The 25,755-nt window shown below is 41.2% G+C and overlaps 1 protein-coding gene across 1 annotated transcript in view; it reads right to left on the bottom strand.

The window, feature by feature from the left end:
- kcnn2 (potassium calcium-activated channel subfamily N member 2) overlaps positions 1-25,755 on the bottom strand; it is a 123,900-nt gene that overhangs the window by 7,507 nt on the left and 90,638 nt on the right. The window contains exons 6-7 of the mRNA XM_072281069.1: positions 14,853-14,980; positions 7,109-7,178 (exon numbers count right to left, since the gene is read on the bottom strand). Coding sequence (XP_072137170.1) covers positions 7,109-7,178; positions 14,853-14,980 — 198 coding nt within the window. The remainder of the gene's footprint in view (positions 1-7,108; positions 7,179-14,852; positions 14,981-25,755) is intronic.

Genomic DNA, 25,755 nt, shown 5'->3' with positions numbered 1-25,755 from the left:
CAGGCCCCAGAGTGGTCCGAGAGCGAGGAACGACATGATGATTTAAGCACGGGGTCAGATTGCAAAGGTCAGGGTGCTGGGACTGGAGGCGAGGCGAGAGCCGATTCTGCCTGGTTCTGCTCGCTGCTCCATGACATTTACCCGGCTCGGCTCTGCGCTGAGCTGAGGCCTTGGCCTGCACTGGCTGCAGTGATGACCGGCTTTGCACCTGTGGTCTCATGACATTTACCCGGCTCTGCGCTGAGCTGAGGCTTTGGCCTGCACTGGCTGCAGTGATCCCTGGCTTTGCGCCTGTGGTCTCACGACATTTACTCAGCTCTGCGCTGACCTGAGGCCTTGGCCTACACTGTCTGCTATGCCTGGCGAGATGTCCTTCATAAAACTCTAGTTCTGAATGCTATTTACTTTCTTTAATTGTTTGCACAATTTGTTTTGTTCAATCTCTCTGCGCATTGGGTGTTGGAAGGACTTTGTTTTTGTTAATCGGTCCTTTAGGGCTTTCTTTATTTTGTTGCTGCTTGTAAGGAGAAGAATCTCAAGGAAGTTGAATGTGTACATATTTTGATAATAAATGTATTTTGAACTTTGAACTTTTTAACTTTGAACCTGATTGGATGGGACAGTAATTTATTCCACAGATACTCAAACCAATGCCTTTGTCCTCTACTAGGCCACATTCCCTGCACTAGGCCCTGATTATTTTCAGTCAGCTACCTTAGACTGGCCACATCAAGACATGCCCAATGGTAGGCTCACAGAACTAACACTCTGTCCTGAGGCCTGTCATGGGGAAAGGTTACCACTTGGACAGAAGGAAGGATTCAAGAATGTGTACAAAGTTCCCTGAGGATCTGCCCACCAGCTTTTGGGAACGCTGGCACATGACCACTCAAAGTGGAGGAGGAGGTGTTTGGGATCGTACTGAAAACCTCAATGTCACGTAACTGGAGCACACAGATGCCCTTAGTAAGTGATGAAAGAGATTACTAACTCTCAAACTAGCCAGCAAATAATCTGTCAGACACCATGTGCCCATATAGAAAACATAGAAAACCCACAGCACAATACAGGCCCTTCGGCCCACAAAGTTGTGCTGAACATATCCCTACCTTAGAAATTACTAGGCTTACTCATAGCCCTCTATTTTTCTAAGCTCCATGTACCTGTCCATGAGTCTCTTAAAAGACCCTATCGTATCTGCCTCCACCACCATTGCCAGCAGCACATTCCAGACACTCACTACTCTCTGCGTAAAAAATCTACCCCTGACATCTCCTTTGTACCTACACCCCAGCACCTTAACCCTGTGTCCTCTTGTGGCAACCATTTCAGCCCTGGGAAAAAGCCTCTGACTATCCACACATTTCTAGAATAGTCCACAGTTCTCCCACTGGCCTCATTAACCACCTCAGAATCCCAAAACCAGGGTGGAAGTAAATTATCCCTGATCCTAAGGAACTGCCTAAAAATAGTGCATTCAGCTTTTACAGTACTGAGGGCATACTGCACTGCCAGGTGAGGCAGTCCAGAGGTCCAAGCCCCAAGGTCGGCAGGTCCTGAGATCGAGAGACATGACTGGCAAGTCCTAGGGTCAAAATCCAGAAGTCATTGAAGTCCAAAGGTCGAAGCCAAGGATTGGTGAGTCCAGGAAAGCGAGGCCGGAGATCAGAGGCCCGATGTCTGTGAATCTGGGGCCTAGGCTAAGGACTGGCGGTTGGAGGCCTGATGCAGTGTGTGCGCTATTGTTGTTTTGCTTTATTGTTGTTGTTGTATATTGACTACATGTTGTTCTGCTGAACATTATTGACGCCAGAATGTGTTGCGACATTTGCAGGCTGCTCCCAGCACATCCTTGGTTGCATTGGTTATTATCACAAATGACGCATTTCAATGTATGTTTCGATGCAAATGTAATAAAGAAATCTAATCTAATCCAATTTAATCTAATCTAAATTGAGGCCCAGTAAACTCACCAGGGTGATAATAAGAGAAATTCTCACTTGCTATTGTCGGCTGCATTCCTCCTTACAATATAACAACACTTGAACATTATCTAATTGAATGTGAAGCACTTAGAGCTTGCAAGGTGATATAAGAGTGCAGGTCTTTCCGCTTTCCTGTTAACACACAGCATCACTGATAGAGTATTTTGAATAGATTTAAATAAACAATTTCTAGAAGAGGAAATACCTTCAGTAACATTAGCAGTAGAAACAAAAGAGCTATTCTGAAAACTTTTAAAAATACTATCAAAAGATGAAAAATGAACAATGAATTCGTTTATACAAAGTTGAACAATTCCACATTCTCAGTGGGTAACCATTCTCTCAGATAGTGAAACCACATTTTTAACTCCAACTCTCAGTTTCCACTCAGTTGCTGGCAGTGCAGGCTTACACAGTTACTCCTAAAAGCTTCACTTTATTATACAGGGCTTCTTTAAGTCTATTCAAATCTATTCTAGTGATGATTGACCTTGGTGACTAATTTTACCTTGGTTTTGCTTTGTGATACTCAGTCCTGTTCCTTGTACTGTGAGCTGAATTCCCTGTACACTTTTTAATTCTTCACTATTATCAAACAGGAGAAAATTCAAACTATTTCAGGCAAGTTAATTTTAAAGACATCCCTTAACTTTCAGATTTATGTATGCCATGATCAGATTGAATCAACATTCCATTCTCATCCAGTGAATTTGGCTGTCTGATATGGTCATTTAAAGTAAAGAGTTCTGTTGTACAGTGATCAAACTTAAAGCTAATTAAAACTTACACTTGATATTTGATTGAAGGGTGCATGGGCTTTTGCAATCACAGGGGAAACAGTATACACCTGCCTACTCTATCTATTCCAATCACAAAATCAATAGTTTATGATTGGAAAATGCTAGTCGCCAGATCACACTTTCAAACCTCCATCTACTTGGAAAATGCACCCGTTAAGTTGCAAGAGGGTGATATCTAACACCTCTCATTTTGTGACCAATTGAGACACAATGAGATAATACGAAGTGTTTTTTTTAACATTACATCACAAATTGGTTGAAAAGTACAAAGAGATCTGCTAGATTCAATCCATGCTTTGACATTTTCTAATGGCTTAAATTAGCCATCAATACCAAAAAGAGTCCCATTTACAACACGTTAGGTCTTTTGCTGCTTCAGAACCATCCCAGGAAGCTGACAAAGTTGTTACTAACCCTATGCCTTATCACATGTTTTACTGATAGCATTTCTTTTTCTATCATCTTTTGTTTTAACATTGCAGCAAAAATGGTTAGTCACATTATTGTAGAAAGTTGTCTTTGATCACACATACCAGATTTCCAACGTACTACTAGCAGTTTTTGAAATTGAGTTCAGTAGAAGTAATTTCCAAGGTCTGGAAGTGGAAAACAATGTGTCATGCCGGTCTGGGACTAGTTTTATTTTGTGACTGTATGTGCTGTGTGTGACTATACGTATTGTGTTTTGCACCCTGGCCCAAGAGAAATGATGTTTCATTTAGCTGTATACATGTGTTTGCTTGAATGACAATAAATTTGAACTTGAACATGAACTTTATTATGTCCGTGTTAAACTGGGGGTTCTCAACGTAACGATATTGGCCCATGGCATAAAAAAGGTTAGGAACCCCTGTAAAACAGACAATTGAGGACAGATGTCGATTCCTTCTCCACTCTTCTTCACCACCTCAATCCTGTCTGGCCTTTTTGCAGAAGAATTTACTGACAGTGGCTGAAGGGATGAAAAGATTAAATAATAACATAAACTCTTACTTATTTATATTTTCCAGTGATTCCTCAAGAAGGCAAATGAACAACAATGCAGGGAATTCCGCATAAGTGGCAATATTATACAAAATAAATGCACTTTACTATATAAATAAACTTCTGTATAATGGGGTTACATTTTTTTAAGCGAAGCACAACACTTCGTTTCTTGGTTTCAGAAGATCTCAGCTAATGCAATTTTTAAGTAACACCTGTAGTGAATCTGACCCAATTGAACTGGAGAACGAATGAGCCAACAAAATGCATGAATCAAGGATTCCGAATCATTCCTTCAATCTGCTGAAGTCACTTGAAAAATTTGCACGCTTTAGTGAAAGTTCTTTGACTTCCTATACACAAACTCCTGATAATGTGTTCCCATCTAGCAGAACTTCACACTGGGAGTTTTAAATCACATAATATATATCTATATATTTTACACAATGGTTAGAGTTACCTTATGATCACTATTCCTGTTTGATACCTGCGAATATACTCGCCCTGCCATTCCATCCCTAAATTTCTGCTGACGCAGTCTCTTCCTACCTCAGTTGATCCGTTGAAGAGAGTTTACGCAATGGTGTCTCAAAAAACAAACCTTATATTCACGATGACAAAGGAGGTTCCTGCCACCTATGTAGGAAAGTGAGGGGAGCTCTTGAAGCCTGTAACCTAACCTGTGCGGACATGAAGAATACTTCCTCTAGCAGTAACGTCATCAGTAGACCTACCTCTAAATTAATTCCTTTAAAATTAATACCATGGACAGATTCCTTTTGTGAAATGTTCATGTTTCATAGAAGCTACCTAAAAATGGAAACTTTTGAAGAACGTTCCAATTTCTTTCTGACAGTATTTGCTATGAGGCCATCCGTTGGTTGAGTTCGAACATGGATATTGCGCCCTACATGATACCCAAGCCAGGCCAGCACAATATGGAGAGCAAGCTGTTGCCCCTGTAGCAGGCTGCCCCTCTCCACTCAGCTGATGAATCCAAAGGAATGGCAGAGGCTGATACAGTCTGATACCAGCACATCACAGGAGTTGCCAGACACCGTTGAACTCAACAAAGGACACTCCCAGTCACTCCATCTCCGGGTTTTTCCTGAGGGTTTATTCCCAAAGTCTTCCCCATGAGTGGGTATAGCCGCAAGGCAGCAGAGGTTTGAGATCAGAGTCTTCCTTCTCTTAGGTGAGCTGCCAACCGCAACTGATGAGTCCCATCTGCCCAAAGCAACTGGCTTTAAGGCATCAGTAACCTGCATTTGCCCCTTCTCCTGTCAGTATAAACATTTCTGCTGGACTTAGTAACTAAGCCACACGGGAAGGCTAGAAGCTGGACTTGATCCTCCATCCTCCTGCCACCCCACTAGGAATAGGGTTCCCCTTGTCCTCACCTACAACCCCACCAGCCTCCGGGTCCAACATATTATTCTCCGTAACTTCCACAACCTCCAACGGGATCCCACCACTAAGCACATCTTTCCCTCCCCACCCTCCTGCTTTCCACAGGGATCGCTCCCTACGCGACTCCCTTGTCCATTCGTTTCCCCCCCCCCCATCCCTCCCCACCAATCTCCCTCCTGGCACTTATCCTTGTAAGCGGAACAAGTGCTACACATGCCCTTACACTTCCTCCCTCACCACCATTCAGGGCCCCAGACAGTCCTTCCAGGTGAGGCGACACTTCACCTGTGAGTCGGCTGGGGTGATATACTGCGTCCGGTGCTCCCAATGTGGCCTTCTATATATTGGCGAGATCAACGCAGACTGGGAGATCGTTTCACTGAACATCTACACTCTGTCCGCCAGAGAAAGCAGGATCTCCCAGTGGCCACACATTTTAATTCCACATCTCATTCCCATTCTGATATGTCTATCCACGGCCTCCTCTACTGTAAAGATGAAGCCACACTCAGGTTGGAGGAACAACACCTTATATTCCGTCTGGGTAGCCTCCAACCTGATGGCATGAACATTGACTTCTCTAACTTCCGCTAATGCCCCACCTCCCCCTCGTACCCCATCCGTTATTTATTTATATACACACATTCTTTCCTTCTCTCTCCTTTTTCTCCCTCTGTCCCTCTCACTATACCCCTTGCCCATCCTATGGGTTTCCCTCCCTCCCCCTTTTCTTTCTCCCAGGGCCTCCTGTCCCATGATCCTCTCATATCCCTTTTGCCAATCACCTGTCCAGCTCTTGGCTCCATCCCTCCCCCTCCTGGCTTCTCCTATCAATTTAGATCTCCACCTCCCCCTCCCACTTTCAAATCTCTTACTAGCTCTTCTTTCAGTTAGTACTGACGAAGAGTCTCGGCCTGAACCGTCGACTGCACCTCTTCCTAGAGATGCTGCCTGGCCTGCTGCGTTCACCAGCAACTTTGATGCGTGTTGCTTGATTGTCAAGACTTGGTTTGAAACACATACCATTGGAGGTATTTAATAGGTAGTGGGAGCTTATCCTCACTACCTCCCCTGGCTATGACATCTTCAGTATCTACTACACAACCAAAAAATATGCAATACCTAAAAATTACAGATGATATGGTCCCAGCACTGCATAACATACCACACAAAGCTGAACTATGGCTTTGGACTGTTTCTCTCCAACTTTCTCATGAGATTAGTTTAAACTCAGTCTGATTAAGCAGCAAAATATAAGTCCATAAGACAGAGGAGTAGAATTTGGCCATTCGGCCCATCGAGTCTTCTCTGCCATGTGATCATGGCTGTTTCATTATCTTTCTCAAACCCTTTCTACTGCCTTCTAAAAATATAGCCCCCTTTAGACTGATTATCTAACCAGAAGCTTAACTAACCTCCCAACTGAATTTCAGTAAAGCCCAGCCAGAATTCTCTCCTGCAATCAATAATAGAATTTCTTCACTATTAAGGACAAAACTGCAGAAACAGAAAACACTTCAGTAGCCCTTTCCCATTTCTGAGGCTCCAGCTGCTCCAGGGAAAGCCAACAGAGTAAGGCAGCAAAGTAGCCATACGTTTCATTTAGTGGAGTATTTGCTGTGGCTCAACACCATTTGCTTGCGAGGCTACTTCCCATGACTGGGGAGAAAGAATGAAGAACACAGAGCGAGTGAGGGAGAAATCACGTAAATCCTAAACACGTCAGTGATTTCCATTTTCAATTACCTGCTTTATTGACTCTCCTTGAAATAAATAAATGAACATTTTTACGATGCCTTAAAAATAACAAGGTAATTATTCTGTACAAGTTGAGGAAATTTGTGAGAACAATCGTCTATCAGTTTACAAAAATCATGGTGCAATATTTTAGAAAAATTCACAAATGGTTTAAAGAAAAACCCCACTGACCTTCGCAAGATCCACCAGGGTATTTGCTTGATCATTTAATTTTCGTTGCTCCATTTTTACACTTCGCAACCTGAAGGCAACATTCATTTTATTTGGTCAATTTCACTTCATTCTGCAATGCCATCTTCAAAAGAGAACATGCAGTAAAATTCACCAGAGCAAACCACCTGCATGAACAATGACTTTCTTACTTTTAAAATTTCAAAACCACTCATCTGTCTGTTAAATGAGAAGCATGCTGCCTTGATATGGAAATAGTTGGTAGCATAGAAAAACGTGTGCATTTTGTAATATATTAGACACAGCTTCAGATGAAGAAAAATAAGAGGACTTTACAAATGTCAGACCAAAGTTTAGGCATTCATTAAAAGCCTCAGTATCATGACCATTAGACATAGGATGGAAAAAGATTGGTGTGAGACCATTCCAAAGTTCTACCTACTTTCTATGAGAATTTGTTTACCATTTCCTCAAAACTAGGTATGTCAGCGATGACTTAACTGGACTTTAAAGGACATCTACAGTCCACTCTATCATGGATAAATTTGATCTGGAATGTATATTCACATAATAATGAGATGTGGATTGATAATATCTTCTAAATGTATTTAATAAACCAAAGAAAAATGTACAAACAAACAAGCATTCCCCTTTTGAAGTGAGCAACCCTGTATATTCACACCCAATTTCCGAAATCCATTTTAACTTTGAATCAAGAGATTCTGAACCAAGATAAATTACAATATCCTCCCCCAGATTCTGGAAGGAAATTTGTCACTAACAAACCTCAAATTTTGGAGACTGTTGACAATCCCAATGCTCATTCTATTTAGCAAATCTTTTACCAATCTATTTTCTTGAATTTCAAGAGTTAAATTCCCGATTAACCATAACAAAACCATAACTCTGTCTTAAACTGCACTGACAAAATGTTGCTGTTTCTTTCTAATTGACAATGCCACTAAATGATTAAAGAGGATACCAAAAGTTTCTTCAGATACATGAGAGTGCTACAGAGGGGTGAAAGTGGATGTCAGACTGCTGGAAAATGATACTGGAGAGGTTTTAATGGGGGACAAGGAAATGGCTGACAAACTGAGTATTTTGCATCAGTCTTCACCGTGGAAGACACTAGCAATATGGTGGAAGTTCCAAGTGTCAGGGGTCATGAAGTGTGTGAAGTTACCATAAGTAGAGAGAAGGTTCTTGGGAAACTGAAAGGTCTGAAGGTAGATAAGTCAACTGGACCAGATGGTGTACACCACACAGTTCCGAAAGAGGTGGCTGAAGAGATCGTGGAGGCATCAGTAATGATCTATCAAGAATCACTAGATTCTGGAATGATTCCGGAAGACTGGAAAATTGCAAATGTCATTTAATTCTTTAATACGAAAGAGGAAGCAGAAGAAAGGAAACTATAGGCCGGTTAGTCTGACCTCAGTGGTTGGGAAGATGTTGGAGTGGATTATTAAGGATGAGGTCTAAGGGTACTTGGAGGCAAATGATAAAATAGACTGTAGTCAACATGGTTTCCTCAAAGGAAAATCTTGCCTGACAAATCTATTGGATTTCTTTGAAGAAATAACAAGCAGGATAGACAAAGGAGAATCGATTAATATTGTGTGCTTGGGTTTTCATAAGGACTTTGACAAGGTGGCACACATGAGGCTGCTTAACAAGCTACGAGCTCAGGGTATTACAGGAAAGATTCTAGCATGGATAAACCAGTGGCTGATTGGCAGGAGGCAAAGAGTGGGAATAAAGGGAGCCTTTCCTGGTTGGCTGCGGACAACTAGTGGTGTTCCACAGGGGTCTGTGTTGGGATCAATTCTGATTATGTTATATGTCAATGATTTGGATGATGGATTTGAAGGCTTTGTTGCAAAGTTTGCAGAAGAAAGGTGGAAGGGCAGGTAGTTTCGAGGAAGTAGAGAGGCTATGGAAGAATTTAGACAGATTAGGAGAATAGACAAAGAAGTGGCAGGAAGTGTATGGTCATGCACTTTGGTAGAAGAAATTAAAGAGTGGACTATTTTCTACATGGTGAGAAAATACAAAAAAACTGAGGTGCAAAGGGATTTGGGCGTCCTTGTGCAGGATTCCCTAAAGGTTAATTTGCAGGTTGAGTCTGTGGTGAGGAAGGCAAATGTAATGTTAGCGTTCATTTCAAGAGGACTAGAATATAAAAGCAAGGATGTAATGTTGAGACTTTATAAAGCACTGGTGAACTCTCACTTGGAGAGCAGTTTTGTGCCCTTTATCTTCAAAGGGGTGTGCTGAAACTGGAGAAGGTTCAAAGAAGGTTCATGAAAATGAATGCAGGATTGAAAGGCTTGTCGTGTGAGGAGCATTTAATGACTCTGGGCCTGTATTCACTAGAATTCAGAAGAATGAGGGGTGACTTAATTGAAATCTATCGGATGGTGAAAGGCCTTGATAGAGTGGATGTGGAGAGGATGTTTCCTATGGTAGGAGACTCTAAGACCAGAGAACACAGCCTCAGATTAGAGGGACATCCTTTTAGAATGGAAATAAGGAGGAATTTCTTTAGCCTGAGAGTGGTGAATATGTGGAATTCTTTGCCACAGGCAGCTGTGGAGGCAGAGGTTAATAGAAGAGAAACAGGGAGAAGGTAGGAGATTGGGGCTGAAAGGAAAATTGGGATCAGCCATGATGAAATGGTGGAACAGACTCGATGGGCCAAATGGCCTAATTTTGCTCCTGTATCTTACGGTTTTATGATTCAGTGAATCTCAAGGTTAAATGCTCTGCTCAGACACAATCAATGGGATTAGGGAAATAAAGGAAAAGTTACAAAATTATTTGAATTACACCCTCGCCTATACAACTTTTGACATGATCGCTTTAACAAGAAAATATTACTTCAATTAACTGACTGAATTCTGAAAGTTTGTGTTTATCCAACAGCTGCACTTTCAGAATCCAAATATAAATATAGCAGTGGGCCAAATTCAATCCAAACTCAGTTATCATTTCTCATTTACTTCCAACACTCATCCTAGAGGTCCCTTGGGCCCATATATCTGAAACACTCCTATGTCCGTCTGGCCTGATACCAGTCCTGCAAAATGGATTTGATCAAGATAAGTTTGTTTTCAATGTAACTCAGTGATAAGTGAGAGTCCTATTAAAAATCAAACGTCATAAACGTCTTGCAGCTAGTCATAACCTGTTTAGAATGGCATGCCCTTCATCTAATTTGTTATTGTACATGTTATCTGACTGTATTTTTGTAAATTTGCAATTAGATTGATGTGATCTAAATTAATCTGAAAAGGTTTAACCAATACAGAATTATTTCATGGGATTATTTCATCTGCATTATTTTCTACAAAACATTCTTTTTTTTGTTATTTTATTGATGATATACATATTGCTAATGTTAACAAATTAGGAAAAATATAGTTCCAAAACAAATATATATTATGAATTCACTTATGAAATATTACATTTTATTTAAATAATGTGGCACATTTTTACCCCTTCATCAACTTTAGGTAAGTCTTTTAGCAAGACCATATTTCACTTATAGAATGAAAGTTTAATTTACCTTGGGAAGCAATAATGAGACTACTTAAAACATTTTTATTCTGAAGTTTTAGAAAATTTGTCAAAATATCTCACAGTTCTGCAGATTAAAACCCAAGCAAGTCTGATGAATGAACTGCCTCATTCTATTTAATTGCACTAATTTGAGTGGGTGGTTTCAGTTTTCAAATGTAAATTCTTAAACTGCTTTAAATTCTTAAAATGGTTTAAAAAAACAAAATGTTATCAGTGACTATTAACTCCAAATTATGTTACTTGCCTGTATGTTTTAAAAGCACATTTGTTCCATTGTCAGGGATCTGCTAAGTAGTTACACAAGCACAAGCATCCTTGGATCAAAGGAATGGGACACACGTGCAATAACCTGCTGAGTTCCTCCCACATTTTATGTAGGATGTCCAATAATAGTAGGAGATGATCTCATCCATTCAATCAGGGAAATGATACAAGTGAACCAACAGTTCAGCACGAGTCACCAGCTGCTTAACAGTTCTATGAATACTATTTCCAAATGTAATAATAGTGGCCTTTTCACATTCTGAAGTATAAATAATACAAAACACATTGATCTACTCCATCCCAGCTTCCCTCTTCACTTCCATCATCATTAGCTGGTTTCCTTTTTCCACCACTGCCATTGTCTCCTCACAACTGTGGTTACAGCTTCCCTCCTTCAGTACACGTTCCTCACTGCATTTCAAGCTCTCTTTCCCCTTTAACACTAGCTCTTTGACCAAGAACTTTTGACCAATATCTAACTGCAGTTGTGTTGATTTTAGCTGGATTATGGCCCTTTGAAAAAAACATTCCGTGAGCATATGTATTTGTTGTCGTAAATCAGGTTTAGAGCTGGAGAGGAAATATTTATTATAAAGATGGTAAGGACCCCATTGAAACAAATTAGTTTTCTGTCTTTACTTTCCTGTCAGTTAGAATACAATCTGACATTCTGCCACAAGGCACGAAGATTAGAAAATTATGCCGTGGATTCATGTTCGGCCAAGGAATGTACGGCTCATCTTGGCCAGACGGAACTTCAAAATTTGTTTTATACAAATGCTATGTTAATCTTCTCACAATACTGGCAAGATCATGACAGTCAACTTCAATTACATTGAATAACATTTTCAAAGTCAATACAACAGCCAAAATTTCCTCTCCTGAATCAGAATCAGAATCAGAATCAGATTTAATCTCACCGGCACAGGTGGTGAAATTTGTTGTCATGAGGCGACAGTACATTGTAATACATGATAAAATAACGGTAAATTACAATAAAATATATACATATATATTAAAAAAAATTAAATTAAATAAATAGTGCAAAAAAAGAAAAAAAAAGTAGTGAGATAGTGTCCAAGGGCTCAATGTCCATTCAGAAGTCAGATGGCAGAGGGGAAGAAGCTGTTCCTGAATTGTTAAGTGTGTGTCTTCAGGGTCCTGTACCTCCTCAGTGATGGTAGCAATGAGAAGAGGGCATGTCCTGGGTGATGGGGGTCTATCTGTGTAACTTTTACACTTTATTCTGCATTGCTACTGTCTTACCTTCTTCTATCTCAATGCACTGTGTAATAATTTAATCTGTACATACAGTATGCAAGACAAGATTTTCACTGTATCGTGGTACATGTTACAATGATAAACCAATACCAATCATGTCAATAGTTTGTTTCTGGTGGTACAGCTCCCAAACCTGATAATATATTTTCCCTTGCATCTTTCTCACTGGAAGGCAGGTAAAAGGTTGGCCCAAATGTTTCAAAATGGCCCACTTCAAGCTTTAAATACAAATAACATTGCCATATCTCTTTGACATCCATACTTCACCATGCCCTAGTTATCACCTCATCCCAATATCACTACCAAAGCTGCGGAAAAAAAATCGAAACAAAAATTCATGCTTATTTAAACCTTGAGTGATTCATCACGGTCATGCTCTTTTACCTGCCTATCAACAGAGCTGATTAGGTACCAGTTCAGTCTCTCTTCACCCTATCTAGAGAAATTACTAGAAACTGCACTGCATTGGTATTCAAACTGCATTGCAAATGGCATTCTGTGATCAGCAGGGGGTGCAGTTGGTGGGACATGGATTGGTGGAGTACAAGCTGCTTTTTGAAGGTGGAGGTTCAGGCCAGCAGGCCAGTGGGTGACGGCAAGTGGGACAAGGGTCACATCACTTCACTTGTCCTTCTTTCAGTTTGCTAAGCTTTGTAAGCTATTCTGGATGCATTCTGATCTGCAATGGGGCAGACAAACATGGACTGAGGGAGCACTCTGCTGAACACATCTACTTCCAGTCACCATTATTCCCTTGAGTAATTCCCACTCGGATAACTAACTTTTAGGTCTTTCTATACAATTCAACATAAAATCGAATAACATCAGCTGTGAATCATGTGCTTCTTACAGCCTTCTACAGTCAGAGTATAACAATTTCAGATGATTATCATGGTCACCATTTTGTCACACAGCTGGTATTGGTATTGATTCTGCAAAGGACACTTACAGATCTCTAAACTATACCTGCTTTTAAAAGAAAGCAGCCTATTTTCACCTTGTACAATCATCCCTTCTCCTGTATGGCAGCACATCAGGGTTGTATATGGTGACATACATGTACTTTGATAAATTTATTTTGGACTTTGATTTTTTTGTAGATGTGTGCAGTTACTTTCTTATTTAACTAACTTTAAGAGTGACAATCCTTCAGTGCCAGTAACTCAACATTATCAGCTGAATCATCATGAATAGGTTGAATTTCCCCAGCCCTTACTAGCTGTTAGTGGAATTTGTTAAATTACATGAATATAATATTAATTTTATTGCAGAACTGGTTCTTTGTTTATTTTATAGATTCTTCACAGGGAAGTTTAGCTGCAAGAGCAAAATAAAGTAGATAAAATCAGAAATGGGCCAACATTTTGTCTTTCTCATCTTTTTAAGATTAACCATTTACAGCAAATCATGGCAAATGAATTTCACTTATCACAGATTAGATCATGGTTTCTGATCAGTTTCCATGGAGGTGGTCAAACCATTAGATTCACAATGATAATACCTCTTTCTTGCATGCATAGGGATTGAAAAATCATTGGGATACAACACACATAACTTACTTTCGAGCTCTAGTTTCATTTTGTAGAAATACAAAAAGACAAACAAAAAGAAATTAAATGTAAAATAAGGCACACAATAAAACAATGCATAAAATAATAGCAATCTGACAATAGTTTCACTCTCTTTAGAACAGACTAGGGTTTAAGCAAATAATCTGCAATCAATTTAACCCTTTGAAAAATAAAGGTTGCTGTGATGAAACCAGCCTTTTTCATCGGCCAATTTTATAAACTAAAATAGAATGAAATAATGTAATTTTGAACAGTAGAAAAAGTACTAAAATACTACTTTAACATTAACAATTAACAAAAGGCTCAACAAGCCAACAGAAATTTACATCAGAATAATAAATATGCAAAGAAATTATTTTATATCACCTCTGGATTTTTTTTTACAAATGCTACCGCAATATTCAAAGGGTTAAATAAGGGAACTAACATAAAATCGACCTAACACTAGAAAGTAAAAGACACATGTATCATTTTTCAAAAATTCCCCAGTACATAGAAAACCATTATTTAATAGCAAGTTTGCATACAAGGGAACCCCAAAGAAACAATTAGAATTTTTTATCTGGGCTCTCATGGGTGCAGTTCTGTAATCCTTGCTGGAAAGAGAGCATAAATCGAAAATAGAGCTCTACACCCACTTCAGGCACCCTTGCTCCCCACTGGGAGTGCACAATCACAGATTACCACATATCCTTAAGAATCCATTATCAAAATAAAAAATACAAAAGGAGCAAGATTTAAATACAGTAAAGACTGTTATCATGAAGAATTAGTCACTTAGAGTTTAAAATACTACTTTAACATTAACAATTAATTGTGAGAAAAACATTTCATTTAAAAACAAAACACATATGATAAACACATATAGCACTAATGATAAAAACAACTACAGATAAAAGTCCTCTTTCTTTTTCTTACAATTGATTTGTATGAAGGGATAGACACTCATTTTACCCATGTTTTCACCTAAACTAGTGATGATAAGCATTTTACTCTGCAGTTTTGCAAAGTTAAACCATTGGTAAAATATGAACAATACTCACTGATGGATGGCTTGCAAGAATTTGCGTTGATGTTTCCTTACTTTTGCATGGTCAATTTTTTTCACCAATTTTGTGTTTTTGTATATTAACCACGTTTCCCTGAGAACATTGGCAGCTGCATTTTTCACCTATAAGTGGAAGTTCAGAGTCATTTTCTGTGCATATCTGAGTACAGCTTGTTTTTTAAAATACTAAGGATTTAAATAAATGAGCAGAACATCAATATTCTAGGTTTCTTCAATCCAAATAACATTTGTGCCTGCCATTTAACATAACATCCAATGTTAAGGCACTATTGGGCAGATTTGATTATAACCTGCTTAAGTGAAATCAAACTCCATTACTAACAGTTTGTAATTATAGTTTCTATTAAAATGGAACTCTAAATTTGCATACAATTAATTGATATGGTAGCTTGTATACAATTTTGGATCCTTGAAATGTAGCTACTCATAACTCCTCATCACCGATACTAGAATCCAGAAACTTTTAAATAACTACTTCGTTACCAGACTTTACCAAGCAACTTAAATTCAGAAACTTTAAATATTGAAAATGAGAATCAACATTTTATAAGACATAAGCATATTACAAAGCAAGAACCTGAAGTTAACAGGCATCTCATAAATCATTTAAAATTAATTTTGTTACTAAAGATATAGCAACTACATTGTCTGCAACAATGACTTCAGGCTAGAGGTACGATCAAAATAATGGTGTGCCTAATAGTATGGAAAATTGAAGAGGACAGGCCCCAATTAAGCACAATGCCATTCATTTTGTTAACACTGAATGTGCAAGTGATGATAAGTGATAGATACTATACCTAAATAATGGCTTTAAACTGACTCAGCCATAAAAGCTAATTTTTTCTACAATACTGTGCAACACTTTTATATATTGATATTGCTACTGAGCTAATACAAAGCTAAGTACTCTTATTTCTGTTTCCCAGCCACCTTCCTGTTTTAACCAATATACAGAACAGTGCAAAAATCTTACGCACCCTAGCTATATATGTGTGCCTAAGGCTTTTGCACAGTACTGTATATAACTGGATTTCAATCTTTTAATGACTTTATAAACATTAATAAACTGTTACAAGTGTTGTGTCTCATATCTTCAAGTTCCAAAACATGCTAAACATTAGAAATGTTTTAAGCAACACACATCAAAGTTGCTGGTGAACGCAGCAGGCCAGGCAGCATCTCTAGGAAGAGGTACAGTCGACGTTTCAGGTCCTGACGAAGGGTCTCGGCCCGAAACGTCGACTGTACCTCTTCCTAGAGATGCTGCCTGGCCTGCTGCGTTCACAAGCAACTTTGATGTGTGTTGCTTGAAATTCCAGCATCTGCAGATTTCCTCGTGTTTGCATTTTTAGAAATGCTTTAATGCTTATTAACTTTCCCATTCTAATTTCATCTTTCCTCTCTGCTTTAATCACCAATCTTCTCTCCCATTACTTTTCTGCCAATGGGTGACACAGCATTCAATTTTACCTACTCTAATTTAGACTTCCTCGCCGGCCTATTAATTTCACAATTCTTCAGCCTGGCTTGTTAAGAAAACTGACTCCTGCTCCCTCAGTCAGGTTCTAATTGCTTGTGACTGCAATGTGCATCATCTGCAAATGTTACTGCACTTACGTACCTCAGCTGCTCTGGCAGCACCTACCATCAGCATAAATACCAGCAGGCTCAAAGGAATACAACTTCTCCTTGAGCCACACATTATACTCACCTGAAAATAAATCACTACTCCATCTTCACAGGGCCTAAATGCTGGAAGTACTCCCCCCCCCCCCCCCAGCCCGCCACCACCACCACCCACCCTACAGCTTTGTGGGTAGACCTTCCCAGAGCCATTCAGAAAGATGGTCCATTTATTTAGGGTAATTAGGAAGGGTCAATAAACACTCTCCTTCCCACCAAAAGCCCACATACATTAACAGAATAGAGGGGGGAAAAAAAGTGTCAATTGCTTCAAATACCTTTCTCTCACTTGGCACTTATGGATTGAAAGAATATAAAGCACAACTCTTGTTGTCCTAACTGCATTCTCAGTAAAGCAACCAGCACAATCAAAGATGCAACCCATCCAAGGTGTTCTCTCTCCTAACCCCTCCTATCATGCAAAAGATATAAAAGCTGGAAAGCACACTTCACCAGGCTCGGGTACAGATTCTATCCCACAGTTATAACAAATTGAACAGCTCCTTAGTACTCTTGACCTCAGTCTACCTCGTTATGACCTTGCACCTTACCATCAGCCTGCTCTCTCTGTAATTGTAATGTGTAAAGAATTAATCTGTATGAACAGTGTCCAGGCAAGCTTTTCACTGTGACAATAATAGAAAAATTTAGCAACTCTAATTAATAGAAGACGTGGTCCTGCTGCATCAAATTACGGCCTAAATTTCCAGAGTCACTCCATTTTCTTGTGAACGAGGTAAACACTGTCTTTGAGTTGTACAGCACAGCGATGGCCTCTTTAGCCAACCATTCACAAACTAGGGAAAATCTGCAGATGCCAGAAATCCAAGCAATGCACACAAAATGCTGGAGGAACTCAGCGGGTCAGGCAGCAACTATGGAAAAGAGCACAGTCGACGTTTCGGGCTGAGACCCTTCAGCTGGACTGGAGAAAAAGAAGAGATGAGGAGTCAGAGTTAGGAGGTGTGGGGGGGGGAGGGAGAAGCACAAGGGGACAGGTGAAACTGGGAGGTGGGGAGAGGTGAAATGAAGAGCTAGGAAGTTGATTGGAAAAAGAGCTGGAGAAGGGGGAATCTAATAGGAGAGGACGGAAGGCCATGGAAGAAAGTAAAAGGTGGAAGAACACCAGAGGGAGGCAATGGGCAGGAAGGGTGAGAGAGGGAAAAGGGGATGGGGAGGTCAAGAAATCGATGTTCATGCCATCAGGTTGGCGGCTACCTAGACAGGATATGTCCCAGGGCAATCAACGCGACTGGGCGCCTTGGCAGAGAAGTGCCCTGCAGCCTGTGGTGGACTAGCGGCACGGCGCTGAACTGAACTGAAGTGAATACTCCTGGTTTGATGTTTGATATTCTCTGCATTGCTCGCTCGATTTTTGTCATTTGCACAATTTGTTCCTCTTTTGCCTGATGAGTGTCTCATGTTTTCTTGAACGGGTTTTCTGGTGTCACTTTGTTTCATGGCTTTCTGCAGCAGGACAAATCTCAGAGTTGTATTCTGTATAATAAATGTACTTTGAATCTTTGAACACCTCACATTTTTCCCAGTTAATTTCCATCTACTACACCTTGGTTCACTTTCCTAGTTCATCTAGATCTGGTTTTAATCTTGGATAATCTAAATCACTGTCCACAATACCACCAATTTTGGTGTCATCCACAAGCTTATAAACCATGTTAACATTGTTATTCACAATCACTGCTGCAGATGAGAAGCAACAATAGACCCAGCACTGATTCTTGTGGGTCATCACTGGTCACAAGCATCCAACAGGAATAACAACCCTCCACCCCTTTCCACTAAGCCAATTTTGTATCTAACTGGCTATCTCATATGATTTCATGTGACTTAACCTTCCAGGCTACCCAATCAGGTGGGACCTTGTCAAAAGTGTTGCTGAAGTCCATGTAGACAGCATCTAATGCCCTACCCTCGTCAATCTTCTTAGTTACCTCTTCAGAAAATTTGTGAGACACCTTATCAAATTTGAGAGACTGAAATAAAATGTTCCATTCCACTAAATATTTTTAGTGCTGTTAAAAAAAACATCAAATTCTACTGCAGGGTTGACAATAAAACTGAGGTGTTTTGGATACGACAAACAATTATATTGATTACCACTGTCTCAGAATACCAACAACACTTAATACCTCCACATTTTCCTGAGCTCTGTTACTGGCTGACTGATGTAGAAAATGTTTACAGGACCTCGGAGAGCAAACAGTACAAATAAGCTTTCTAAGTACAAGTAAGAAATGCCCTATGGTACTCCAAGCTAATATTGAAGGATTATGTTTTGAAGCTACTCACAGAAAAAAGGCCAATAAATGGGTTTATTTTCCGGATTAGTGCCTCTGCTCTCTGTGGTAACCTTGATGTTCCTTCTGTATATCCACCATTATTCAGTTTAATATTTTCTTCCATCCATTGATCCTGCTGTTATTAATTTGTGATGAAAAAATCTGAAATGCATTCAGCATATCCTAGAAACCTAGGGTGAATCAGTGTAGCTCCCTATGCCTGTTCTGACGAAAGCAGTTCTACTTTGTTACATGCCTGCATTTTGTCCATTATCCTAAAAGTCGTTTATCTTCATCCATTTTCCTTTTAATATTATTTATGGAATTTGCTTTTAGTTGCTTTCCAGTTCGATTGTTTTAAATGTCAATAACCAGAAAAAAATCCTCTTCTCCCTTCCAGTTCTTTTGCCAATAGTTTGAAAGGTAACTCCTCATTAGTTGTTTGCTTACTAAAGGGAATAACGTGTGTCTGTCTGCTCCAAAAAGGCTTACATCATCTTGAGACATTGTAAGACCACCTCCTAACCTCCTCTCCTTCAATGGCATTTTGTTTTTGTATTTAGAGTCAGATTTAATTTAACTCAAAAAACAACTAATCACTATACATATAGAGCACCTCTGACTTCTGATGGAAGGAAGATTGGGATTAAAATCACAGACAAAGATACTCTGTTTTAAAACTGTACTGAAGAACTGCCACTATCATTTCTTGGGATTGAGATGGTTGTGTTCCAATAATCACAACCACTGAGTCTGCAAGAATGTCCTTACCATTATGAAGCACCCTCCTTCTATTTGATTATATCCGGATCCTTGGTCAAATACTGACCAGAAGGCATTCTCACTTAATGTGTTTGAACTGATGCCATAATGAAATATTCCAACAGAAATGGTGGCATGGTAGCATAGTGGGTAGTATAACGCTTTACAGTTAAGGTTCACAGGTTCAATTCCTGCCACTGCTTGTAAGGAGTTTGTACGTTCTCCCCGTGACCGCAGGGGTTTTCGCTGGGCGCTCCCACAGACCAAAGACATACCAGTCGGTAGGTTAATTGGTCATTGTAAATTGTCCCATGATTAGGTGAGGGTTAAATTGGGGGATTGCTGGGTGGCATAGTTCAGACGGTCAGAAGAGTCTACTCCAAGTTGTATCTCAATAAATAAATCAATCAAAATTGAACATCGGGGGTGGGCTATTGGTTAAAGAAAACTGCTCAACAGGAATACGTGAGATACTTCCTGTCAATTTACTGCTGATGATTGATGGTAAGTTTTTTTTTTGGAGGTAATTTGATTTTTTTTCCCTTTTGTAAATAGGACAGACTTAGGCAATTTTATATTTTGTCAGAGCAGGGTACATTTGTGTGAGGAATTTATAAAATTTAGTTTTCATCACTTCCTATGATTCTTCATACATTTTTCTACTCACTGTAGTTACAGATGACATTTAATGCCATCAATAAATTTAAGACTCAAGATTCAAAAAAACATTTACTATCAAAAAATTTTATAAATTATACACCCTGAGATTTGTTTGCTTACAGGCAGCCACAAAGCAAGAAACCTGAAGAACCCAATTAAAAAAGTGAAACACCATAACCACTGTAGCCCCAAGCCTTGATCCCAAGGCATCATATAAACGGGACAAAAAGACCGCGAAAATTGCAGAGATGACAGCCGCCAGATCAGTTCACAGCTTCACTGCTACGGGGAGGAATGAATCGCGGGAGAGTGATGCTGTTTATAGTTCTTCTCAGTTTATTTTTGCAGCTGGCAACATAAAGGCACCAACAAGCTCTGCATTCAAGCAGAGAACTCGGCTTTTGATGCAGTAGCTCTATTTGGAGTGATGTTGGTTAAGGAATACACAAAAAATCAGAAACAGAATTGTACTGGAAATACTCAACAGGTCAGGCACATCTGCAAAGAGAGAAAGCAGGTCAGTGGAGTAATTCCTGCACTCTCTGTTTTTATTTCAGATTTTTGACATCTGCAGTATTTTGCTCAGGGAATAAACATCTTCAGTATCACAGCCAGAAACTTATTAAAATTAACAACCTTTGCCTTTTTCAAGGCAGGGATATATTAACAACAAGTAAATTTTCACATTACTTCAAGCATTATACTCCAGGAAGATCTTTCTTCTTCTCTTCTTCGGTTGTCCATCGAAATCTGATGACAACGTCCACTCCTTTACCGGTGAGATCTCTGACGACTATTCAGTCCTATCCTGGACCCACAAACTCTATTGCAGGTGGGACATGTATATGTAGTAGTGGTGGCAACCATGGCTGCATTTCTCCTGGCTCTCTTCTGCTGTCTCCTGGTTGTTCTTTCCATCTCCGGAATACGAACCCTGTCCCAACACAGCTGTCGCCAAGCGGTACGGTCAGCAGCAACCTCCTCCAGGTCCTCGGGTCTGATCTTGCGCTTCCTTAAAGCGTTCTTCATCTGATCCTTATAGCGCTTCTTCGGCCCTCCAGCTGAGCATCGACCATGATGTAGTTGGACGTATAACACTCTGTGGGGTAGCCAACATGGGGGCATCCTTATCACGTGCCCCAGCCACTGCAGCTGACGCTGGGTGATCATGGCCTCAGTACTTCTGCAGTTGGTCTTTACAAGTATTTCAGTGCGAGGCACCCGCTCACACCAGGTATTTCCCAGGATGTGCTGGAGGCAGCTTATGTGGAAGCGCTCCAAGTACTTGATGTTACGGCTTTAGGTTACCCAAACTTCACAGCTATAAAGGAGGGTGGTGACACAGACCGCTTGGTATACGGCGAACTTTGTGGAGGGACAAAGGCTCCTGTTCTGAAAGACTCTACGCCGAAGTCTCCCAAAGGCAGCTGATGCCTGTTTAATGCAGCTCTGGATATCGTTGTCAATGCCGCTATCCTCAGAGAGAATGTTCCCCAGGTATTTGAAAGATGGCACTACTGACAGCTTTTCATCAACAGTGAAGGCAGGTAGAGTGGGTGGGAGACTGGTACTCCATTGGTAAACCACTTCTGTCTTGGTGGTATTGACAGTCAATCCCATCCTGCTGTATGCCCTCACCGCCACAGCAAGGACAGTCTGAAGATCCTCCGGAGTATGGGCCACAAGAGCACAGTCGTCTGCATACTGCAGCTCCAGGACCCGCTCTCTATGGAGTTTGGTGGTTGTGTGGAGCCTCCTGATGTCAAAGAGGTTGCCATCTAATCTGATGTCCACTGCCACACCGCTGCTGTTTTCAGTCTCGTTGTGGAGAAGCTTGGTAACACACAAGAGGAAGATGTTAAAGAGCACAGGTGCTAGCACACACCCCTGCCTCACCCCTGTGTGTACAAAGAAGGGCTTGGACTCTTGTTCTCCTAAGGTCAGCCGAGCAGTCATCCCATCCTGGAACTAGTGGAGGATGTTAACAAATTTATTGGGTCAGCCAAACCTACGGAGGACATCCCATAAGAGCTCTCTTTGCACAGTGTCGAATGCTTTGGAGAGGTCGACAAAGGCCATAAACAGGTCCTGATGTTGCTGCCGGGCTGTAAAGATCATGTCGATCGTGCTCCTGTTCTTCCTAAATCCACACTGCGATTCAGGCAGCACTGACTTGGTGATGTTGCTGATGAGTCTTTGAAGCATCACCTTAGCCAGGACCTTTCCAGCAATAGAAAGGAGTGATATGCCCCTAATATTGTCGCAGATGGCCTTGTCATCTTTGTTCTTATAAATGACAACGATGTTTGCATTTCTCCATTGCTGTGGGATGTTCTCATCAGTCTAGGCCTTGGTGATGTACTGGTAGAGGGTGTGCATACACATGTACCCTCCGTTCTTCAGTAACTCAGCAGGGATATTGTCAGTGCCGGGGACTTCTTGTTCTTAAGGGAATGGACAGCTGATAGAACCTCCTGGAAGGTTGGTGGTAGACTGAGGTCGTGGATAGGAGGAAGTTTAGGCAGTTTGTCCAGGATGGTGGGGTCTGCGTCAGAGTCCTGATTAAGCAGGCTGTTAAAATGCTCAGCCCACCTCAGCAGAATGGTTTTCTGATTTTTCAGAAGTTTTAGACCTTCTGCTGTTTTCAGGGGAGTAACGCATCGATTTATAGGGCCGTAGGTGGTTTTGACAGCATTGTAAAAATTATGCATGTCATTATTATTGGCAAAGGACTGGATTTCATGTGCCTTTTCAGTCCACCACTCATTTTGTATGGCCTGTATTACCTTTGGCACTTTCCTCCAAGCTGCCTGCCAATGCTGCCTGATGGTGGTGGATGAAGGGTTGTCTAAAGTTGCCTGGTGTACTTTGTGCATGTCCTTAAGCAAGTTGTGGATGGTGTCTGAGTTATTGTCAAACCAATCTTTGTGGTTCCTGCTCTCATGGCCGATGGATTGGGCTGCTGCCTCAGAGAGCGCAGAGCTGATATGGGTCCACTGTTGTTCCATGGTATTTTCTGAGCTCAGACAAGGTTCCAACTCCCTTAGTTTCTCAGCTAGGATGCGTTGAAACTCACTTTTTGCTTCTGTGTTTCTCAGGCAGTTGCAATTTAGCCGCTTTTTATTGGGTTTTTGCAGCCACAAGGGGGGACGCACTTTCATATGGAGCTTGGCCACAATCATATGGTGGTCAGTCCAGCACTCAGCACCTCTCATGGCACGGGTGATGAGAACATCCTTGATGTCACTATGTCTCACAATGATGAAGTCGATCATGTGCCAATATTTAGAGCGAGGGTGCATCCACGAGGTTTTATATTTTGCCTTTTGCTGGAAGATGGTGTTGGTTACGCTAAGAGCAAAAAGTAAGTAGCCTCATGCCATTTGCACCCACCTTGCCAATACCATGCCTACCGAGCACTCCACTCCATATCCTGTTGTTCTGTCCCACCCTAGCGTTGAAGTTCCCAAGCAAAAGGATCTTATCATTCTTAGGGATCCAGCAAAGAGCTTCATCCAATGTCTGATAAAAGTATTCCTTGGCCTCGTTCTCAGATGGCAAAGTTGGTGCATAGGCACTGAGAAGCGTGGCATAATGTTTCTTTGCCAGGGGGATATGGAGGGTCATTAGTCTTTCACTAATGCCAACAGGTGTTTCTGTCAGACTTGGTAGAAAGGTGTTCTTGATGGCCAATCCTACTCCATGGAGATGTTGTCCACCTGGGGGGGGGGGAACCTTTCCAGAAGAAGGTGTAACCCATCCCTTCCTCTGTTAAAGAGCCTTCATCCAGGAGCCCGGTCTCAATCAGGGCAGCAACGTTGACGTTGTAGCGCCTCAGCTCAGCAACGATCAAGGCCGTTCTCCGGTGAGGTCTGTCATAGATGCCATACGAGTCCAGGAGAGTCCTTACATTCCATGTTGCCAGTTTTAGGTTGTATTGTTTCTTATTACACACAACACACACAAAATGTTGTAGGAACTCAGCAGGTCAGGCAGCATCTATGAAAAAGAGTAAACAGTTGACGTTTTGGGTTGAGACCTGACAAAGGGTCTTGGCACAACAGGGGAGCTCAAGCCAGAACATCAGTTTGCAGGGCACCTTGCTCTGCACAGGGACTAGAGAAAAGCAATTTCCTTGCTATGTCTCAGAAGGCTCAGGCTGCTACCCCACACTGTAACAGATTAGTACATGCTTGAATTATTCGTGCTGAGTTGTGGGCCCTGAGAGACACGCACTGGTTATTCCTGTTAAAGTGGCCACAGCCTTCAACTTCTACTCTGCAGGTTTCTACAAGACTTTGCAGTTGCTTCCTCACAGATCCTTCAAGAGGACCACAACCTTTTTGTAGGGTTTGGAGGCCTGTGTGCCTCAATGACCTGGAGAGCTATGTCGGCTGGAGTCAGGGCTTTATGCTTTGGCTCTTGGTAGGGTCACCCATGCCAAACAAGTCAAAGAGTTGAGGCCAGGCTAAGAGTGCTCCACCAATCCTCCAGGTTTGGGAGTCCAGCTCAGGGCTAACAAAGTTGACTAGTAAAACAAAACCGTTATGGAAACAGCAATGAAGAATCCTTCTGCATCTGAGTGTGATGGTATTTCTGGGTCTCTACCTGCAGCCTGCATGACAGACAGTAGTGAAAACTGAGCTATACTGACACGATGAAAGAAGCCCTGAACATCACCAGAAATGGAGGATCTTCATTGCTACCCTGAAGGCCAGCAGGGTAATGGGCAGACGGCTCCTCAGAAATCCTTCAAGAGGCTTCCTTCTAAAGGGTGTGATATGCTTCAGCTTCATCATGGATAACGCCAACCGCACTGAAAGGACACTTGAATTTTGTACTTTGACTGTATTTTGGCGAGTACCGAGCCTGACAGATGGTGCTCAAGGAAGCATGGAGTACAAGACCCCAGAGCAGCATGCAGTTTTCATCAATCTAAAGGGTCAATGACAAAATTCTGAACCCCACTTGGTAAAGGAATCCAATCTGGGAAAGCATGCACAGGATTTTTTTTCCTTTGAAGAAAGCACCATCTCCTTCATTGAGTTCTGGTTCCATTCTGCTAATATGCAGTGGGTTTGTAACCACAAATATGTTTTCCCAAATCTGCATGAGACACCCAGATAACTACCATTGATGTTCCCTCTCCAGTTTATTCGATCTCCAAGTTGCTGGCAGATGAAGGACAAAAGATTCCCAGTAGGTCTGGCTCATGACAACAATGAAGATGCAGTCAATGAGGCACTAGAGCACCCCAAACAAAGCCACTTCTCTATAACTGAAATGTGCTGACCAAGCCATTTTTGAAGCCTTGACCATTGCTCCAATATATGCCTGGTCCTGCAAAATCAGAGCCCTTGCCTGACTCAACTACTGTCACTACACACCTCGTCACTCCATCACATTCCCTCCCATCCTTGACCACCCATGCTATACTTTTCTCCCTGCTTAACCCCAGGGATGACAGAT

Source organism: Mobula birostris, chromosome 17 (genome assembly GCF_030028105.1).
Source record: "Mobula birostris isolate sMobBir1 chromosome 17, sMobBir1.hap1, whole genome shotgun sequence".
In the NCBI taxonomy this organism is placed as follows: Eukaryota; Metazoa; Chordata; class Chondrichthyes; order Myliobatiformes; family Myliobatidae; genus Mobula; species Mobula birostris.
The sequence above is the reverse complement of the archived record's forward strand: the minus strand, read 5'-3'. Positions and strand labels throughout refer to the sequence as shown.